Raw genomic sequence first — 17,645 nt, 5'->3', positions numbered from 1 at the left:
TACTGGACAGGATCATTTGCAAGGATAATTTGCAAGTTCTTCTTGTCAGACAAATAATTTAGTTTTTTAATTACCTGACATGTTTCGTCGATCCTTTCGCCTTCGTCAGTGAAAGAAAAAACTAGCAAATGAAATTGCCATAAACAAAATGAACTTTTTTAAATGAATGAATGAAGTTTATTCAGTCATTGCAACACAAAAAATTGTGCACAGCATTAACATTTCATACAAAACCAAAAAAATGTGTTGAACAATAACTGAAAAGGTATAGGCTGAAGCAAAATGCTTATAAAAGCCTATCCTATTGTACCAACTTTCTTTTTTTTTTTTCTTTTTTTTTTTTGGCTACCGACCTCCAGAAAACCAAAAAGAGAATAGAAAAGCAAAGAAACAACAAAAGGCAAAGAAACAATAGAAAAGCAAAGAAACATTTACAGATGGTCAATTGCACTTATAAGCTTCAAAAAATAGCTTTACAAACCATTTTCTTAAATACAACAAAATGCCAACTTTTTTAAATCATCAAATGAAATACTAGATTTCAACTTAAAATGGTAGAAATCTATCTATCTATCTATCTATCTATCTATCTATCTATCTATCTATCTATCTATCTATCTATCTATCTATCTATCTATCTATCTATCTATCTATCTATCTATCTATCTATCTATCTATCTATCTATCTATATATATATATATATATATATATATATATATATATATATATATATATATATATATATATATATATATACAGATTATATACATACAATCCTGAAAAGGAAAACACTTGATACCTCATCACAAATAAAAATAATATAAAATAATTTGCCAGTTAATGATTATCTTAGCTCTGATTTTGGACGGAATAACTTTGTTTTTTTGTTTGTGTGAGGGCGTGCTCGTGTCTGGACCACCACCAAAAACAACAGCTGCTTCTGCTGTGAGCCGGTCATCACAGCTGAAGAAGCCAAACCTGCTCTTCTTCCTTACGTGTCAGCACACATGGTCTGATTGATCATCAGTGCCACCGCAGGCGTGTCAGAAGCCTTTCCCTTCAGCACGCCCCGTGACTCCCAGACCCGCCGGGGGAACTGATCCAGAACGGAACCCAGTAAGGCGGCTCAGATGTCTGCTTGACACGGGGTCGAATAGTAAAAAGGTGGAATGAGGCTATATCCTCACGTATAAAAGCTTTAACACGGAAAAAGCACTGCTTTTGGTATTTATTTCCTTTTTTTATACTAGTTTTTTTTTCCTAAGGAAAAGTATAAGCCTTCTTTTAAACTGTAAGCAAAAAAACGAAAAAAGTGTCTAGGTTTTTATGCGTACCACTCACCTGTCTATTTCTCAGAGATTCATCGTGCAACTTAGTAGAATGTAGGTTGTTTTAAAACATTTACATCTCCACAGTTATCATTGTACGACGGAGTATTAGGGCCAAACTAAGACAAACAAATTTGGAAATTACGAGAATAAAGTCATAATATAATGAGAATAAAGTCGTAAAATTACGAGAATAAAGTCGTAATAGAATAAAGTCATAATATAATGAGAATAAAGTCGTAAAATTACGAGAATAAAGTCGTAATAGAATAAAGTCGTAATATTACGAGAATAAAGTCGTAAAATTACGAGAATAAAGTCGTAACATTACGAGAATAAAGTCGTAACATTACGAGAATAAAGTCGTAATAGAATAAAGTCGTAATATTATGAGAATAAAGTCGTAATATTATGAGAATAAAGTGGTAATTTATGAGAACTCTAACAGGAAGAGCAGTCTTCTCCCTGTGTTAAAATGAAGAATATTGAGCATCTTGTGAAGTTATATTTATATATTTATAATATATTACAACTTTATTCTCGTAATATTACGACTTTATTCTCGTAATATTATGACTTTATTCTCATATTTTTACGACTTTATTCTCATTACATTATGATTTTATTCTCGTAATTTCCTTTTTTTGTTTTTTTGTTTGGCCCTAATACTCCGTCGTATCATTGCCACCTTTTTTCAAAAGAAGATTTTCCTACCTGAATCAGTTCCTTTGTATGTTCAGTTATCTTGGGGGAATGTAGGTTTATTTTCTTTTGTTGCATAGGGTTTCTATTGCTGAAGTATAATTTTCAGATTTGCCTCATTTAATAAACATATTCATCATGGATTGATCAAAAAAGGAGAACTGGATTCAAGGCCTTGTTAAAGCATGTGGCAAAGTTGCAAGCATGACATTAAACAATCTGAACGACCTGTAGAAAGTCAGAACTTTGTAGAAAGTCAATCCAATTGTAAGATGAGATTTATTTTGGTTTGTAATTGTGGGAATACCATGATTAGTCCAAGTTTCCTAGTTGCTGGAACTATTTTGTGTTATTTTGATATTTGGATTTCGGGGTGGAGTAACATGTTAAACACAGAAGAAGTAGAAGTTCTGGTGTGGTTCATCTGTTTTTGGTTTGGTATAAAGAAGAGCAGATGCTGTAACACTGATTCTGTGTCCGTGTTGCTGTTTATTCCTGACCCGATCGTAGCATATCTAGTTTTACGATATCTTGGCTAGTCCACGCCGCCTACTTTTTAAAGAGTTTCTGTTGTTTCCTTATGGTTGCAGCTGCAGCGTGCCGAGGTACTGGTCCAACAGACTTATGAACTCATTTGTCCTTGTTGCTGCTGGCCTCCAAAATAACTCTTATTGGTATTATTATGATTTCATTTTATTTTATTATTCATTTCACTATTGTTCCATCTGTTTTTGTAACAGTTTTTTTTTTTCTACTGCTGGCTGTTGAATGGGCGCAATCTTTTTTATGGACACATTTACTGAGTGAGTGGCACCATACAGTACATCCATCCATCCATTTTCTATTCCTATTTTACCCTGTGCAGGGTCACGGGGGTCTACTGGAGCCTATCTAGGGTTGCCACCCGTCCCGTAAAATACAGAATTGTCCTTTATTTGAGAAAAAAATGTTGCGTCCCGTATTGAACTAATACGGGACACGATCTGTACCGTATTTTCATTAACTTTTACACCATATTCTAGTTGAATTATTGAAATAAATTAACTTTTACACCATATTATAGTTGAATTATTGAAATAAATTAACCTTTACACCATATTCTAGCTGAATTATTGAAATAAATTAACTTTTACACCATATTCTAGTTGAATTATTGAAATAAATTAACCTTTACACAATATTCTAGTTGAATTATTGAAAAAAGTTAACTTTTATACAATACAATACAATACAACTTTATTTATAAAGCACTTTAAAAACACCAACATGGTCCAAAGTGCTGGACAGGCAAATAAAAGACAACACACCATAAGGCACAGAGCACATAAATAAAACAATCATGATAAGTTAAGTCAATAAAAAGGATAAAATAGAAGATAAAAGAATAAAATATTAAAAAGGATAAAATAAACTCAACTGTCTTGCTAGGTGTTAAAAGCCAAGGAGAAAAGGTGGGTTTTAAGAAGAGATTTAAAAACAGACAGAGAGGAGGCCTGTTTTATTTGCTGAGGCAGGTTGTTCCAAAGTTTTGGAGCTGCAACAGCGAAGGCGCGGTCCCCTCTGAGCTTTCTATTAGTTTTAGGCTCTCTCAGGAGCAGCTGATCAGCTGACCTGAGAGAGCGACTGGGGGAATAAGGGTGTAGGAGCTCAGAGAGGTACGGCGGGGCAAGACCATTCAAGGATTTAAAAGCAAATAAAAGAATTTTAAAATGAATCCGGGACTGTATGGGCAGCCAGTGGAGGGAGGCTAAAATGGGGGAAATGTGCTCAAATTTGCGAGTGCCAGTTAAAAGGCGTGCTGCAGCATTTTGGACCATCTGGAGACGGGAGATGGAAGAAGCACTAACCCCCACATAGAGGGCGTTGCAGTAGTCCAGTCTAGTGGTGACAAAGGCATGTGTTACTGTTTCAAGCTGCCGTCTTGAAAGAATTGGCTTTATTTTAGCCAGCTGCCGCAAGTGATAAAAACTGGATTTGACAACCGCCCTGATCTGGCTGTCAAGCTTTAGAGCTGCATCCACTTTGACCCCTAGGTTGGTGATGGTTGGCTTTACATGCTGGGCCAAGGGCCCCAGATCTGGAATGGGTGTTCCAGTGGTGCCACCAAAAACCATCACTTCAGTCTTTTTCTCGTTGAAGTTTAAAAAGTTCAGAGACATCATTTTACACCATATTCTAGTTGAATTATTGAAATAAATTAACTTTTACACCATATTCTAGTTGAATTATTAAAATAAATTAACTTTTACACCATATTCTAGTTGAATTATTGAAATAAATTAACTTTTACACCATATTCTAGTTGAATTATTGAAATAAGTTAAATTTTACACCATATTCTAGTTGAATTATTGAAATAAATTAACCTTTACACAATATTCTAGTTGAATTATTGAAAAAAGTTAACTTTTACACCATATTCTAGTTGAATTATTGAAATAAATTAACTTTTACACCATATTCTAGTTGAATTATTGAAATAAGTTAACTTTTACACCATATTCTAGTTGAATTATTAAAATAAATTAACTTTTACACCATATTCTAGTTGAATTATTGAAATAAATTAACTTTTACACCATATTCTAGTTGAATTATTGAAATAAGTTAAATTTTACACCATATTCTAGTTGAATTATTGAAATAAATTAACTTTTACACCATATTCTAGTTGAATTATTGAAATAAATTAACTTTTACACCATATTCTAGTTGAATTATTGAAATAAGTTAAATTTTACACCATATTCTAGTTGAATTATTGAAATAAATTAACTTTTACACCATATTCTAGTTGAATTATTGAAATAAATTAACTTTTACACCATATTCTAGTTGAATTATTGAAATAAATTAACTTTTACACCATATTCTAGTTGAATTATTGAAATAAGTTAAATTTTACACCATATTCTAGTTGAATTATTGAAATAAATTAACTTTTACACCATATTCTAGTTGAATTATTGAAATAAATTAACTTTTACACCATATTCTAGTTGAATTATTGAAATAAGTTAAATTTTACACCATATTCTAGTTGAATTATTGAAATAAATTAACTTTTACACCATATTCTAGTTGAATTATTGAAATAAATTAACTTTTACACCATATTCTAGTTGAATTATTGAAATAAGTTAAATTTTACACCATATTCTAGTTGAATTATTGAAATAAATTAACTTTTACACCATATTCTAGTTGAATTATTGAAATAAATTAACTTTTACACCATATTATAGTTGAATTATTGAAATAAATTAACCTTTACACCATATTCTAGTTGAATTATTGAAATAAGTTAACTTTTACACCATATTCTAGTTGAATTATTGAAATAAGTTAACTTTTACACCATATTCTAGTTGAATTATTAAAATAAATTAACTTTTACACCATATTCTAGTTGAATTATTGAAATAAATTAACTTTTACACCATATTCTAGTTGAATTATTGAAATAAATTAACTTTTACACCATATTCTAGTTGAATTATTGAAATAAATTAACTTTTACACCATATTCTAGTTGAATTATTGAAATAAATGAACTCTTACACCATATTCTAGTTGAATTATTGAAATAAATTAACTTTTACACCATATTCTTCACCTGTAGGCTATATTACATCTGGGCTGATGTGGACATACGTAGCATAGGATGCTATTTCAGCTGCTATATGGTTGTCTGTCTCTACAGTCATGCAAGTTCAAAGCTATTAAAGCACTTTAAACTTTAAATCAAAGCATTTTGTTTTTTCATATAAAATAAACACATTTTTATTCAGTTTAGAAGTTTTGGGGCTTTTTTTTTGGCTCCTGCGCTGCTGAAATCAGGGCGTCCCTTATTTCTATTTCTGAAAGGTGGAAACCCTAGTAGACGTGGACTGAGTTTGCTTACAAATGTGATGGACTCTTTTCTAACAAAGATTTTATTTCTGTCTGTCTTCTCAATGTATTCAGCAAACATAAAAAACAGTCGAAGTGATCGTTCAAGTAAGATTTATTTTTAAATTTGCAGTTTACAGCTTGGATTCAGCATGAATGGCAATGAAGGGGTCCTCCTCTGTGTTGCTGATCTTGAAGTGTGCGCGGCCATCACCCCCAACATGGATCTGCTTCCCAGTGCAGCCGCTTCCTTCCTTCTGGCCAGAAATGACATCACAGTAGGTGCCGCCGGGCATGCCAGTGTTCAGGGTCACATCCAGGTTCCTAAAGGTGAAGAAAAGACAGAAATGGGTTCTTACCAACCTCAGCACAGTAAACAAACAAGATTAAACTGTTTTTATGTGAGAAGTTTGCACTGATTTGAAGCAGTAAGTGAGAACCAATGTTGCAGGTGTCATCAGAGTCAGGTAATTAATGATGAGAGGAACAAACAAGGAAAATATTGATGCGATGTTGTCCTCATTTCATCCTGAAACATCTTCACCTCTGATTTCAGAGGCATTCAGCACAGGCTGACTTTCAGTAACCCGATGTGACCTTCAGGAATTTCTGAGGCATCGTAAAATATTTTTTGAACCCACAAAAGAAATACACGTGTGGCTTATTTTACGACCACCAGACATCTTTAGTGCAGATGGTATTTATTCCAGATTGCCAAGGAAAAGTCCAATAATTTACTAAATTTAAAAAAAAAAAGGTTTCAGGATATCAATGGCTATCTCATAAAAAGTGTTGTATGTTATTATTCAAAAATGTCATATTATTACTTAAATGTTTTTGTCAGTTATATAAAGCTTTTTTTGGCATATGTTTAAAATAAAAAAAATATAAAATAATGATGCCTACTACATTATTCAAAATTGCAATAAAGAACAAAATGTCCATAGTAAAAATGATACAATAATCTTTAGTTATGTGCCCAAAGAGTTTGTTTGCATGCTGGTATGAATGTTCATCGTGCCAAATAAGGCTTAACCTCAGCTATCATTTATTCAATTTGAGAAAGTATTTTATTTTCACTGCTTAGAGCACACAATCCTTACCAGTCATCATTATTAAAGACGATGAAACCGCGATTTCCGCGTCCAAAAGCAACCTGGTTGCTCTGGTTGTCCCACCAGTTGGAGTGAGGCTGTCCGTTGACCACGTTACGGAACATCACCATGTTTCTTGAAAGAAAAATAAAATTGAATAGAGCTTTTGAAGCATACTGCAATACAAGAATATATATGTTCTATATTTTCTGGTGATCTGTAAATCAAAGCAGAAGAATCATGATATGTGATGTCAGAGGTGTGTTCACGTGAAAACTCACGTGATCTGACGCCATCTGTGCTCACAGACCCATCCATCCCCACAAGTCTGGTCTGGGTTGATGGGAACAGACTTGGTGGATCCATCACCGTGGCTTGGAGGGCCCATCCAGTCATTTTGATCCTGCAGTTAACCAGAAATGGCTTGAATGCAAATGCGAAAAACACTCCCAACTTGTTCAAAGTAGGGCTGGGCGATATGGACCAAAAGTCATATCTCGATATTTTCTAGCTGAATGGCGATACTCGATATATATCTCGATATTTTTTCTGTGCCATAATTGGGGTTTCCCCCAAAGCATTATAGCATAGCATCTCTGTTAGCTTCATTTTTTTCTGAGGCAAACCCTTAAAAAAACAATCAGTTTTAATACAAAGCCTCGTGCCAAATGTCACACAGGTACATTTATTAACAGAGGTCTGCACAATATCAAAATGTATAAAACAAATGACATAAAAATAAACTGCCTGCATATATAGAATAAAAATGCTTCTTGAATAAAATAAAACAAATATCCCTTTCCTGCATAACAATTAAATTAAAATACACTGCAATTAATACAATGCCGACAGTAACAGGCAGACTTTTCCACTGAGGTTGACAGTTGTGCAAATAACAAAACATTTGTGCAAATCTCAAATAAAACATTCAAGTCAATTTGTCACAAAATAAGCTATATCAAAATAAAAAAAAAAAAAAAAAAAAAAAAAAAATTAAATCGATATAAACGATATTGTCTCGTACCATATCGCGTTTGAAAATATAGCGATATATATTAAAATCTCGATATATCGTCCAGCCCTAGTTCAAAGGATACACTATCGCACAGGTTTATCTTGTCATTTTACTCCAATACAACATACTTTTCCATTCACGATGTGGCGGTTCCAGCGGTAGCTGGACATGACCCTGGTCACTCCGTAAGGGTGGGCCAGCATGTACGATACAGCCATCTTGTGGAGTCTGGCGTCCCAGAAGGTAACGATGGACGCACCACCAGCACCGTGGCCTCTCTGGTTGTCGTGGTTGTCAACAAAGACGAAGGCGTTGCCGTCGGGCATGAAACCCCATCCCTCTCCCCAGTTCCTGGACAAATTTATACATTACGCTAAAATGAAGGATCCCTATAGCAACTGAAATAAAATGATAACCAATATGTTGTAGAAATTAAGCAGGTATGATTGTTGTTATTATTTTAAGATAAAACAGTTTGATGTATTATTTAGGGACACCAAAAGTAGCACACATACTTGGTGAAAGACAACTTCTCGCCATTCCATTTTCTGAAAATGCTTCCCAGTCTGGCACTATGCTTGAACTCAGTCACTCTTCCCAGATGGAAATACTCTCGAGATGTGATGGGCTCACCTCCCAGATCAATAACCTAGAAACAGAACACATAAATCTTGTCATCCATAGCCTTTGAAGTAAAAGTGGTTTACAAGAAACTTCGTATTAGGAATTTGTGAACTGGCCAAATCCAATGTTTATGTATCAGTAATTATTTTCATTTTTCTAAGAATTTAGGATCACATGGGAGGTCAGAGGCCCCACAGAGTCAGAATTTTTCAAAAATTAAACCATAGAAAGATTGTGGTCATCTTTAAAGTTTTACTGGTTTGAACGGAAGCACCTTCACCTTAAACATTACTTCATATCCAGAGGTGGGTAGAGTAGCCAAAAACTGTACTCAAGTAAAAGTACTGTTACTACAGAATAATATGACTCAAGTAGAAGTAAAAAGTAGTCATCCAAATAATTACTTGAGTAAAAGTAAAAAAGTACTTGGTGAAAAAACTACTCAAGTACTGAGTAACTGTTGAGTAACGTCTGATTTATTTTTTTCAAACAGACAAAAGTACAAAATAATCATCTTCAGGCAAATTAAATCAATAAAATAATAAAAAAAATTAAAATGGATAAAAAATAAAAAATAACTTAAATTAAAATAATCTTAAAGTAAATTCAAGTACTTTAATAAATAATAAAATAAATTAAAAATAATAACAGAATAAAAAATAAATTAAGAACAAGTAGCACAAAATCTCAAGCCTTTGTACTTTTCTTTTTTAACCAGGCAGAACTAGAACAAGCCCATGAACTCATAGAAACTCTGTGTGTGTTTGAGTCTGTGTAAATGTGACAAAACATGCAAAAACAAACATTTTTCCCAAAGAATCACCCAGTGATGTCATGAGATTGACGCGTACGCGGATAAAAGGGATAAAAGAAAAGTAACAGCTCAACGTAGCCTAATGTAGCGGAGTAAAAGGAACAGTTTCTCCTTCACAAATCTACTCAAGTAAAAGTAAAAAGTATAGTGATTCAAAACTACTTCTAAAAGTACAACATTTCCCAAAACTTACTCAAGTAAATATAACGGAGTAAATGTAACTCGTTACTACCCACCTCTGTTCATATCTATCCATCCATCTATAAATAACTTAACAAATCAAACTAAAACAGTACCTCCTGGTAAATGAAAGGTCTGGAGCCACCGCCGAACCACTTGGTGTTGAGGTTGTGAAGACGGCGATAAACATTATCCAGGTCGCCGGGCCACATGTGTTTGCAGGCGTCCACTCTGAATCCTGCCACGCCCATGTCAATCAGCTTGTTCATGAAATCAGCCACCTTTCCTCTGACGTAATCTCTCTCAAGGGCAAGATCCAACAGACTAACCAGACGACAGTCACGCACCTGAGAAAAACAAAACAAACATCAAAATCTACAATAATATACGTTTCTTGATAATAATGGCAATCATCACTTACAATATTGTTTGTATAATGGACAGTATATAAGTGTATTTTAGAAATATTGCTGTCAATATATTGTTTTTTGACCAAACAGAGTGGTAATATTTTACAAGTTTCTTGTAAAAATAAAAACTAGAGCAGCCAAACACCGTCCAAAAAAAACAATCTGCCCTAGCAGGTCAGTCCAAGAGGGATGATATGGCTATTCCCACTTCAACTTTGCATAGGCTTTTCTGAAATTTAAAATGTGAAAAGTATTTTAATGGACCCAAATAATGAAACATCTTTGCATGCAGGTTGCGCACAAACATTTTCAAATAGTTTTCAAAGTAATTAATGAACTCTGAAATCCGTTAGAGACCATAATAGGGCTGTTCGATTAATCGATTTTAAATCGTAATCGCGATTATGTAATTAGAACGATGTTAAAACGTGAAACTTGTAAAATCGATTTTTCACTTTCACAGGCTCTTTAGTGCAGGAGGGGGCGTTGTAACATGCCACCGGGCATCCCTCAAGCCAGATGCGGTAGACCGGCTCGTGTTCCTTGCAAAAAACTTGCAAATGTGAATAGCAAATGTAATGACTGACATTACACACCTCTACCTCCTTCATGGGTTGCATTATTATTTAGCATGCAAAGTCCAGTTTTAGTTTAGTTTAGTTTAATTAGAAAATGTCTTGTTTTATTTAATTGGAAATATAACTTACTGTATGTTTGCAAGTGCTGATTTGCTTATTTTGTTTTTCAGAGATAAAACTTTATATTTTATCATATTTTTTAAAACTTTTTTTCAACTTATTTTACAGAGTTTTGTACTTTATTCATTCATTTTTGGTTTAATAAGAGCAAAGTTTGCACTTAAAGCCCAATGGGGCAAATGTTCAATGAAAAAACAGCATATTTGAAATCATTTCTTTGCCTTTTGTCAATTCACAAAATAATCATAATCGTAATCAAAAATCGGATTTTGAGAGAAAAAAAATCATGATTTTATTTTTGGGCAAAATCGAACAGCCCTAGACCATAATAACAACTTTTTGTCCTGCATTAGTTGTTCTTCCCTTGGAAATTAAATACAACTCCGGAGGAACCAGACTAATCTTGTGTAAAAGATTAAAAGAATTAGGATGGCTGGCCAGACTAAATGAAACCCAAGACTATATTATACCTGGCAGTCAGCACCTGTGACCCTCAGTTTAACCTGCCACATGTTAAACAGGTTTTCTCAGTAGCACTTATTACCTGATTGGCATCACCATAGTTCTCAATGTTGCCACTGCCTGTTTTGCATTTGTGGTCATTGAAGTCCCAGGAGGAGAACGGGACACTGGGGAAGTCCTTCCTGTTTGCACTGAACCAGCTGCCACATGAGGAGTGGGTTCCCTCTCCACCACCAGATCCACACATGTGGTTGATGACAGCATCCACGTAGATATTGACCTGTTAGTGGACGGAACATCAGGACTTCAAAATCAAATCAGCTTCTTGGCTTTGTCAGTTCTGTTATGGATTTACAAAGTGCTGTGAAATTCAGAAGAACAAGGATCATAATCCATTTCAGTACTTCAATGTTGTAATGTAGTTTACCCCAACATTGTTGCATCTGGTGATCATGTCTCTCAGCTCATTCTCATTGCCAGATCTGGAGCACAGATTGTACCCAATTGGCTGGTATCTCTGCCACCAGGGGTGCCAGGGACTGGTCACCACAATGTGCTCATTTGGAGGAGAGATCTGAACAACACAGTACCATGATTAGTCATTTAGCATTTTGGAAATGTGAACTATCCGCAGCTATGTAGCTAAAGAGGGTTAATATGGAGGCTGAGTTTAATCATTGCAAAACACACAAATCCACCTGTGTATTTTGACCACAAACATTCTTTATTATAACTATTTTTAAAGAGATATAATTCATATTACAGGTTCTAACTGTAAGTTACTTGATATTCTATACTGTTTGTCTGGTTTTACCATATTTAAATTGTTGTGTGAAGATTTGGGGAAATTATTATAAAACCTAAATACATGACCGGTCAATACGTCGTACATAAAGTGGTTTACCTGGACCATACGCATGCACTATTCCTACAGTCAAAATTACTCAAACTTACTGATCTGCTGGCGTTTCACACAATGCAAATTGTTTAAAGCCACAATTAACCTGTTACCAGCAAGCATACAGAAATGATCTATTAAAAGAGAGGGAGAATACAATTTAAGGGGAAAACACAATTTTTACATAATACAAATATTTCTGTTTTTATATGTGGAGCAAAATTATGGATCAGTATAGAAGCTTAATTAAAGCAATATCTTTAAAAAAAATATACACATATGCTCAAATAAACTGAATACATTTTCCAGTTGCAATGTTGTGCCCAAGATTTGCAACTCTATCATGGATTCTCCAAACTGAAACTTGTTCAAATATTTTTGCACCTATCATTACATAAATGAGCACGCTTCTCAGTTGTTTGAAAAGGATGCTGCATCCAACAAATGGTTATTTACACTTAATGGATTAAGGTTCTCGTACAAGTTACATCAGAGATCAATATACCATACCACTTTAAAACATGATCTTAGCATTAATTATAACATTATTTAATAGCTAATTATTTTAACTCCAGCTTAAATTCAGTAAAATAATTAGAAATAAGAATTGTACAAATCTGGATTTCAAGCTGACAATCAGATCCATCACATCCGAGATGTTTTACATAGGATCAAAAATTTGTCCCAGAAAAATTGTGGATTTTAAAATAAAACATTTTAACAACAAATACCTGAACACCACCAAATCCTTTGGGACCCAAGTAGCGCTCACACTCTGCAGCGATGTCAGCCCAGCGCCACTCAAACAAGTGGACAATGGCCGTCCTTCCATGCTTGGTATGAGGATTGTGCTGGGCGAAGCCCAACCCAAACAGAGCGACCAGAATCAAAAGCTTCATGCTTTTCCTTGTTTAGGAAGTAACCCGTACTCAACCTCTGCCTAAATTGTGAGGGTATTTATAGAGCCGCTGTGTCTTATGGATCAGTGACATATTACAACCTTGCAGGTTACACAGGTGTTTCTTTCTCACAGTTTCCTAAAACGGCCGCTACACTTCTTGGAAAAATGCCCAAGTGCCACGGCACTTAGAAAAAATCTAGTGTAAAGGAGGCTGAAAAAATGACTTAGTGATGAATCATCAATAGGGAACGAATCTGAAGCCAGTGTTTGATATTACACAACTCCAGGAAAATAAACAGTTACTCTGTTCACTCTGTTCGTCACACTTCTTGCATTTTGGAGTCCAATGCAAACAGATAAACCCACTTACTCACTATGGGGCACAGAAAAATTCTCCTTTGGCCCTTTAAACATAGTCATTTTCAGCGATCAAATATAAAAGTCATATTGTAAAAGCCAGACAACAGGTAAGATTCAGTGTTTATTAGTATTTCCTCACACAGTTTCCTAACTAGTTGATATTTCAACTAGAACCTTGATTTAGAGATTTTCAACATGCCATTGTAAAAAGTGAGGTAATCCATCCATCAATCCATTTTCTATACTTGCTTAATCCCCTACGCGTTAATCAAACTCTGAGGCCACGTTTACACGTAGCCGGGTATTTACAAAAACGGATATTTTTCCCTCTCCGTTTTCAAAAATATCCTCGTTTACACGGACCCGCATGAAAACGCTGGTAACGTCATGCCAGCCAATCAGAATCCTGGAAAAAACATCAACAAATGACACGTGTAACTTCCAGTTAAGGCTGATTTATGGTTCCGCGTTACACCGTGTCTACACTGCATGCGAGCGAGCGAGCGTCAGCGTCAAAAACAGTTCCATTGCTTTATTTTTTATTGCACTGTCTATACTGGTTGCGAGCGACGCAGCGCCGTTTTGAGCTGGACTTTTGTCGCACGCCCTGCTTCTATTTTCTTCCTGTCGCTCGCTTTGAAAGCCATTGAAAGTTGAAAAAAAAGTTGAAAGCGCTGTAGGAAACAGTCATTTCAATGCAAGAACCTCAATAAAGTGGCAGCTGCTGGAGGGAGATGCCAGGGAGCTGGAAGGTTCTGATAAAAATAATAAGATATAATAAGATAATAATAAAATTATCATAATCTTATTAGGGCTTAATTTGTGCCGGATCCCACAAGATCTGGTACCTATTTGATCATTTCTCGTGTCCTTTTCTTTTTCCCCACATCCCAGTAATGATCTGACATGTTTGCTGCTTTAACACCACGAACACGCCGCTCACTCCAGCTGTTCGCTGTTTCATTGCGTCACCACACGCCGTTATTTTGTTCGTTTTTTCCCCACTTTGGTCGGCATAATGTGACGTAAATCTCCGTTTTCCTCCGTTTTGTCTGTTTAGACGCAAACGTGAAAACTGAGTTTTTGAAAATCTCCACTTTGGCCGGAGTTTTTAGAAATGATCGTTTTTGGGGGCTTTGACCTCCGTTTTGGTGTAAACGAACGGCCAAAACGCATGAAAACGCCTCCGTTTTTGCCCCGTGTAAACGGGGCCTGAATTAATATACTGCAAGTTACACATTTCAGAACCAATACCAGTAACAATAATGTTATTAAACCATTATAGATTTCCCTGTACATAAACCGCAGCTTTTGTGGTCAATTATTCACTGAAACTTTGCTTTTGATTTCTGAAGCATGCTTTAGATCAGTGTCTCCCAACATGGGGTCCGGGGCCCCCCTGAGGGGGCGCCAGAGATCTCTGGGGGGGCGCGAAACTTTGTCTGCTTTGAGGATATGCAGTTGTAAAAATTATATTTGCGCATGTTAAATAAATAAAAAATCATAATAACACACCTAATGGAATACAGTAATCCAAGTCTGTATAAACCCACTTAGAAATATATTTTGGTCATTTTAAAATACTCAGTTATTTAGCAGGTTGTTAAAGGAAAAATTTTACAAATGTTCGTCTCATATTGAGAGACATTTTTCAGAAATATTTTTATGTCCTTGCAATTATTTATTTGTGCAGATTTTAAACATTGGTGACACAAAATTTAGTGGAAAAAAAACAAAGTCATATGTATAAGAGATAAGATAAGATAATCTTTTATTACTCCCTCAATGGGAAAACTCACATGTTAGCAGCAGTAACAGTAAAAAGTAAAAAAAAAAATATATACATTGCGATGGAAATAAAAGTAGTGCGAAAGAAAAAAAAAAGCAGGTAGAATGTGTGTGAGGTAGACAGACAGATATTGCATAGATATTGTATACAGGGTAAACCAAAGAGAAATGTATCAAAAAAACAATGTTCATTTTTTTTTCAATTAAAGGTTTGTAACGAATCACTTTACTGTTTTTGGGGGGGGGGGGGGGGGGGGGGGCTCGCTGGTCTTAGACACAAGTAGGGGGGGCTCCAAGGAAAAAAGGTTGGGAACCACTGCTTTAGATAACTAGTTTTGCATGTTTAATTTCCTGCCCATCACAGAACAGAAACAGAAAAATGTACTTTCATGGTAAACACTGAGATTAATGTCATCCATATGTACATTTTAAACCACAACAAATTTAAATTATACATATGAATAAATTGGCATGTATCCAACATACACCATATGTTTATAAACAAAAAGTGAGTTATTATGTAATCATATCAAAAATAAGTAACCGTGGTGACCAAGATAGCTCAGTGGGTTGAGTGGGAGCAGCTTATGCAGAGGCTATCGTTGTTTTGCAAGTGGTGCAGGTTCATGTACCGGCCATACGACTGTATGTAACAATGGACGAAGCATTCGGTCACGTGACCCATTGGTTTCTGAAGACCGGTTTTGAAGTCGGTTGTTCTTCATGTGGGGCGCAGCCATGTAGGTGAGAAAAGCGAAGGGAATCAATGCGCCATGTTATCAATGTTATCCTTGCTTCTCAGCCGAATCCCGCCGAAACATCTGCAGAGCTGCCGTCATATGTTTACAGCAGGATGTACCGTTTAACATGTCGACTCGACAGCAAAATCCAAAAAAGACTGTTGCGTTTAGCCGATGCTGGGTTAATACAAACTAGCGGTTGCTTCACTAAGCGGGATAACCTATAAATTCTGATGAGGAAGTGATAACAGCCAAAGCTGAGCTGACCGCCAATCAATCATATTTCAAAGAAATGTATTGCTTGATATTTGCTTGATATTAACTCTCCTGGCATGATACTAAAAAACTAAACCCCCCCAAGTTGTCCAAAACATTGTTTTGAACCAGGCTGTATATATGCTTATATTCTGCTCTAAAGTTGGACATTTTAACACAGGAGTTAATAGAGGTTGACTCGCTTTCGCAGCCAGGCTTTTATCGGTCAGTCGAGGAACTGCAATGAATCTTAGTCCCGTGCGAAACTCAACGCGGAAATAAGATGGTTGGCGCTTGGTCCTGGCCTGCGGCTCTTTGCTGGTAGTTTTAACCCCTTTCTCTACCCAAGTTTCCTGTCTAGCCGCTTTCAAACTAAAGGCCACTAAATCTTAACTGTACATATGTACAGTAGCCCAGATTACATTTAAAGGGTTATGTCAACATTTTAATAATTTGCTTATTTTTTGTCCATCCAGGGTAATTCTGGTTCCTGCTGCAACTGCTGCTCCTGTATCTCTGTGACCAGCTGCCCTGGAGTGCAGTGTATACAGTTAATCATTGACACTCCACAGCAAGAACGTGGTCCTCTAGTGGTCTTTGGACTAGAAAGGCACTAAATAGGCTGATTTTTGTTGTTGTTGTTGTTGGTATAATTTGCGTTGCGTAACTGACAACATTTTAAAGAAAACTAATCCAAATGTCCTTGTTTCCAGTCTGGCTAAAGCTTGAGTCCACTGCTCATAAATGTATATAACAAGTCGGAGTACTTATTGATTTTAAGTGGTGTCCTTTGATGAGCATACAGATGTTTCAAATAACTTTAAAACTGTGAACAAGTAAAATGATACTTTACATAATTTACTTTCCCTCATACACCATCCAGCAACAATCCTGCACCCTGCACAAACGTAAAAACACACACACATACGAGTTTACATATTATGTGTGCCTGTGTTTTGAGCGGTACATTTGTTTGGTACAGATAACAGTCACATACGCTGGGGAAAATTATTGTTTTGTCTGGGCAGATTTAAATTAAAAATAAAGGTCATAATAATAATAGTTCCATTCAACTCCACGTTTCCCTTATCAATGTTTGCAGAGGAGGTAAAATACTGGACAATAATACATAACATTACAGGCGGAGCTGCCAAACTGATGACGCCCACACTTTTAGAAACGTAAGGATATGTGGGACGCGGCTACTATTTATAACGTGGGAAAGCATGTGCTGCTCAATGTGCTTACTTTCACTCATCTACATGCCGTCATAACCCACAAGTAAAAGTAAGCACATAACATATCAATTTTTAAAAAATGAAAAGATTCACTCATCCTTGTACTGTCCCTTTTAAAATTGTGTCGTAAAGCAGAGTTTTCTGTTACAAAATTATCTGGTTATTGAATTGAGTGAATAAATAAAGTACATAACACTCATGGTCTGGATTTTTATATAATCTATCAATTTCTTCACATTCAAATGA

At 35.4% G+C, this 17,645-nt stretch overlaps 1 protein-coding gene across 1 annotated transcript; it reads right to left on the bottom strand.

The window, feature by feature from the left end:
* Positions 1-6,019: 6,019 nt before the first annotated feature.
* LOC133452438 (alpha-amylase) lies at positions 6,020-13,057 on the bottom strand. Its single transcript, XM_061731741.1, has 9 exons — positions 12,849-13,057; positions 11,647-11,793; positions 11,302-11,499; positions 9,766-9,996; positions 8,547-8,680; positions 8,160-8,382; positions 7,298-7,419; positions 7,026-7,151; positions 6,020-6,246 (listed from the first exon to the last, which is right to left on the bottom strand). The coding sequence occupies exons 1-9, from the start codon at positions 13,014-13,016 to the stop codon at positions 6,057-6,059; spliced, it is 1,539 nt and encodes a 512-aa protein (XP_061587725.1). The 5' UTR covers positions 13,017-13,057; the 3' UTR covers positions 6,020-6,056.
* Positions 13,058-17,645: the final 4,588 nt, after the last annotated feature.

This window comes from Cololabis saira, chromosome 10, assembly GCF_033807715.1.
Source record: "Cololabis saira isolate AMF1-May2022 chromosome 10, fColSai1.1, whole genome shotgun sequence".
Classification (NCBI taxonomy): domain Eukaryota; kingdom Metazoa; phylum Chordata; class Actinopteri; order Beloniformes; family Belonidae; genus Cololabis; species Cololabis saira.
The sequence above is the reverse complement of the archived record's forward strand: the minus strand, read 5'-3'. Positions and strand labels throughout refer to the sequence as shown.

Excerpts from the sequence above, each read along its gene's own strand:
- LOC133452438 (XM_061731741.1), bottom strand. The coding sequence starts at position 13,016 with ATGAAGCTTTTGATTCTGGTCGCTCTGTTTGGGTTGGGCTTCGCCCAG. Across the intron at positions 8,383-8,546 it reads GAGAAGTTGTCTTTCACCAA|GAACTGGGGAGAGGGATGGG; the intron begins GTATGTGTGCTA and ends AAATTTGTCCAG. Across the intron at positions 7,152-7,297 it reads CACAGATGGCGTCAGATCAC|AAACATGGTGATGTTCCGTA; the intron begins GTGAGTTTTCAC and ends TTTTCTTTCAAG.